The sequence below is a fragment of the Palaemon carinicauda genome, chromosome 26, assembly GCF_036898095.1.
Source record: "Palaemon carinicauda isolate YSFRI2023 chromosome 26, ASM3689809v2, whole genome shotgun sequence".
NCBI classification, from domain to species: Eukaryota; Metazoa; Arthropoda; class Malacostraca; order Decapoda; family Palaemonidae; genus Palaemon; species Palaemon carinicauda.
This window is the reverse complement of record NC_090750.1, coordinates 95,736,693-95,739,367: the sequence shown is the minus strand read 5'-3', so window position 1 is coordinate 95,739,367 and position 2,675 is coordinate 95,736,693. Positions and strand designations below refer to the sequence as shown.

Below are 2,675 nucleotides of genomic sequence, written 5' to 3'. Positions count from 1 at the left end.
ATAAGTTACAATCTTGTGTTTTCCGTCATATTGCAAGATGATGTCAAAAGAAATTAACAAAATTATGTAAATATTATCTTGATAACAATTACCACTTTTTTAAAATAAAGAAGAGAAGAACGCTGGAAAATATATCAAGCAAATAACTTGTAACCAACGATAGGTCAAAGCAAGTCGATCCAGATCAGGTTAAGAGGGAAAGAAGACTCAACACTGAACAGGAAATTTCAGTCATATTTCAACCAGATCAGACCTGATTGGTCGAGGAATACTTCACTAGCGGATCTCTTTGATGCCTGAATACCAACAGTGATTGATTTATAGGTGATGTGGTGCTGGACAAGATCTGGAGAGAAAGACTCCAATTAACATTAACTGCAAAGTGAGAATAGATTAACAATTTAGTAAAAGTCGTTTTAAGGTGACTTTGATCATCAAATACCTGTCAGTACCAAATATTAGACCTTATGAGGGAACTTGTTATCGCCAGTCACTCGTATAAAAGGAGTCACTCGACTTCTTTCTCCATCAGTTCTTTTGAAGCAGCTCAACATGAAGTGTGTAAGTTCTCCTGCTTGTGTATTGATAGTTTAGATGGCAGGGTAAGACATTGGCTGGTAAGCCCAAATTGACATTATACTGCACAGTATCATAAAAACATAAAACATATATTCACAAATAAACACAAACACACACATACACACACACACATACATATATATATATATATATATATATATATATATATATATATATATATATATATATATATATATATATATATATATATATATATATACGTGTATATATAAATAAATACATATATATATATATATATATATATATATATATATATATATATATATATATGCATTTATATATACTCACAAACTATCTGAAGAGTTCATTTCCATTAAGCATTCAGATAAATTATGTTGATATGCAATTGGTGTGCCATTGTCCTTTGTTTTGTCTAAAGAAAAGTGAAATATATCTTTAAGATGAATGGAATTACAATTCCAAACATGAACCAGTCTTCCAAGGATGAGATCTCATCTTATACCATATAATAGCTCCAGAAAATCTCAATTTGAATGACGTGCATCCAGTAACGAATGGAATTCTATTGCCAATCTAAACCCAAAAAGTCTTCTATTAATACGGATAGATATTTTGCTTTCCAGGTCATCCTTTCTGCTCTGGTTGCCGTGACCCTGGCCCTCCCTCAGGGCTACGAGGCTCCTGCTCCTTCCTCGTCTCAGTCAAGGAACGTCAATGCTCCAGTCATCGCCATCGTCAGGGACGACAGAATCAACGGCAATGACGGAAGCTACAACGTCGATGTCGAAACGGCCAACGGCATCTCCTACTCTGAGTCTGGAGCCCCTGGAGGATCTGGAGCCATTTCCAGTAGTGGAAGATTATCGTAAGTTTGATTTCCAGCCAAAATACTTTTACGAAATTGTTATCATACCCAGAGTGGGATTTTCATCAATGAATTGATTAATACTTGCATTACAAAATTTTCTCAACTGCTTTTTGTATTGTCTAGGGATTCCTGTTACATGACGTAATTTTCTGGAATTCAAGCTTAATCTAATAAATTTGCAGCTTTCGTGAATCTTTCACTATAAAACCTGATTTCTTTCCACAGTTACACAGCTCCTGATGGTACCCCAGTAGTCTTGAGCTTCGTGGCTGATGAGAACGGTTTCCAACCCCAGGCTGCGCATTTGCCAGTGGCTCCCGAATTCCCCCACCCAATTCCCCAGTTCGTCCTCGACCAAATTGCCTTCGCCGAGGAGCAACGAGCCAGGGGTATCATCGAAGGAGCTCCACGTGACTCTGCTGATTCAGCTCCATCACGTACCTACGGATCACCTCAATAATTATTGAGGATTCCACAAAATATTCAATAAGTAATTCATACGAACATAATTAACTTATTTCGAAAACAATAAAATTAAAAATCAAAAGATTTCTTTGTTATTTTATAGGAGACCTAAACTTCAACAACTGTGGGTTTGGAAGTTGGGTAAACCTCAGTTGCTTGTAAGAGATTGGTGTCACCAGGTAACTCCTGAAATGCATTTATCCCGTGTAGTAGGTCGTGACTTCTTTTTGAGCAACTGATGGCATAATTATAAACCTTGCCTTTTGTTTGAATATTATAGGATCCAATCCCAATATGAGTGAAATAAAAAAAAGCACATACACACACACACACACACACACACACACATATATATATATATATATATATATATATGAGCCTCGATGGCTGATTCGGTTAGGCAGCAAGCTCGGACTTCGTAGGAGTCTGTGGCGCGGGTTCAACTCCGCACCCGACCAGTCAGACACCTCAGGATTATGTATGCAATCGATGGATAGGTTGGAGTAAAGCAAATGGGTGTTGCAGACTAATACACACACAAACACAGCCATTCCAACACCTTCTAAAAACATAGCAAACACATCACACGTCTCGAACTGTCGACCTAACCACGTCATGATTCCTCGCTGTTGGGAGGAACGGCGATGGTGGCTAGTACAACACAAACCTTAGCTACCGGGGTCTAGCGACGGTGGGCAGGGCAGCCGGTCGGGACTACGGTCCACTCCAAAGCCAAAGCAAATTCCTTCAAAAGAAGGCAACCGTGAAGAATATATCTATA

General features: G+C 38.1%; 1 protein-coding gene across 1 annotated transcript; it reads left to right on the top strand.

Annotated features, from left to right (window-relative positions):
• The first annotated feature begins 454 nt into the window (after positions 1 to 454).
• Positions 455 to 1,964, top strand: LOC137620304 (cuticle protein AM/CP1114-like). The gene is made up of 3 exons (XM_068350537.1): positions 455 to 561; positions 1,185 to 1,426; positions 1,655 to 1,964. Exons 1-3 carry the CDS (start codon positions 553 to 555, stop codon positions 1,887 to 1,889), a joined length of 486 nt encoding a protein of 161 aa, XP_068206638.1. The 5' UTR covers positions 455 to 552; the 3' UTR covers positions 1,890 to 1,964.
• The last annotated feature ends 711 nt before the right edge of the window (positions 1,965 to 2,675 follow it).

Excerpts from the sequence above, each read along its gene's own strand:
- LOC137620304 (XM_068350537.1), top strand. Across the intron at positions 1,427-1,654 it reads TCCAGTAGTGGAAGATTATC|TTACACAGCTCCTGATGGTA; the intron begins GTAAGTTTGATT and ends TTCTTTCCACAG.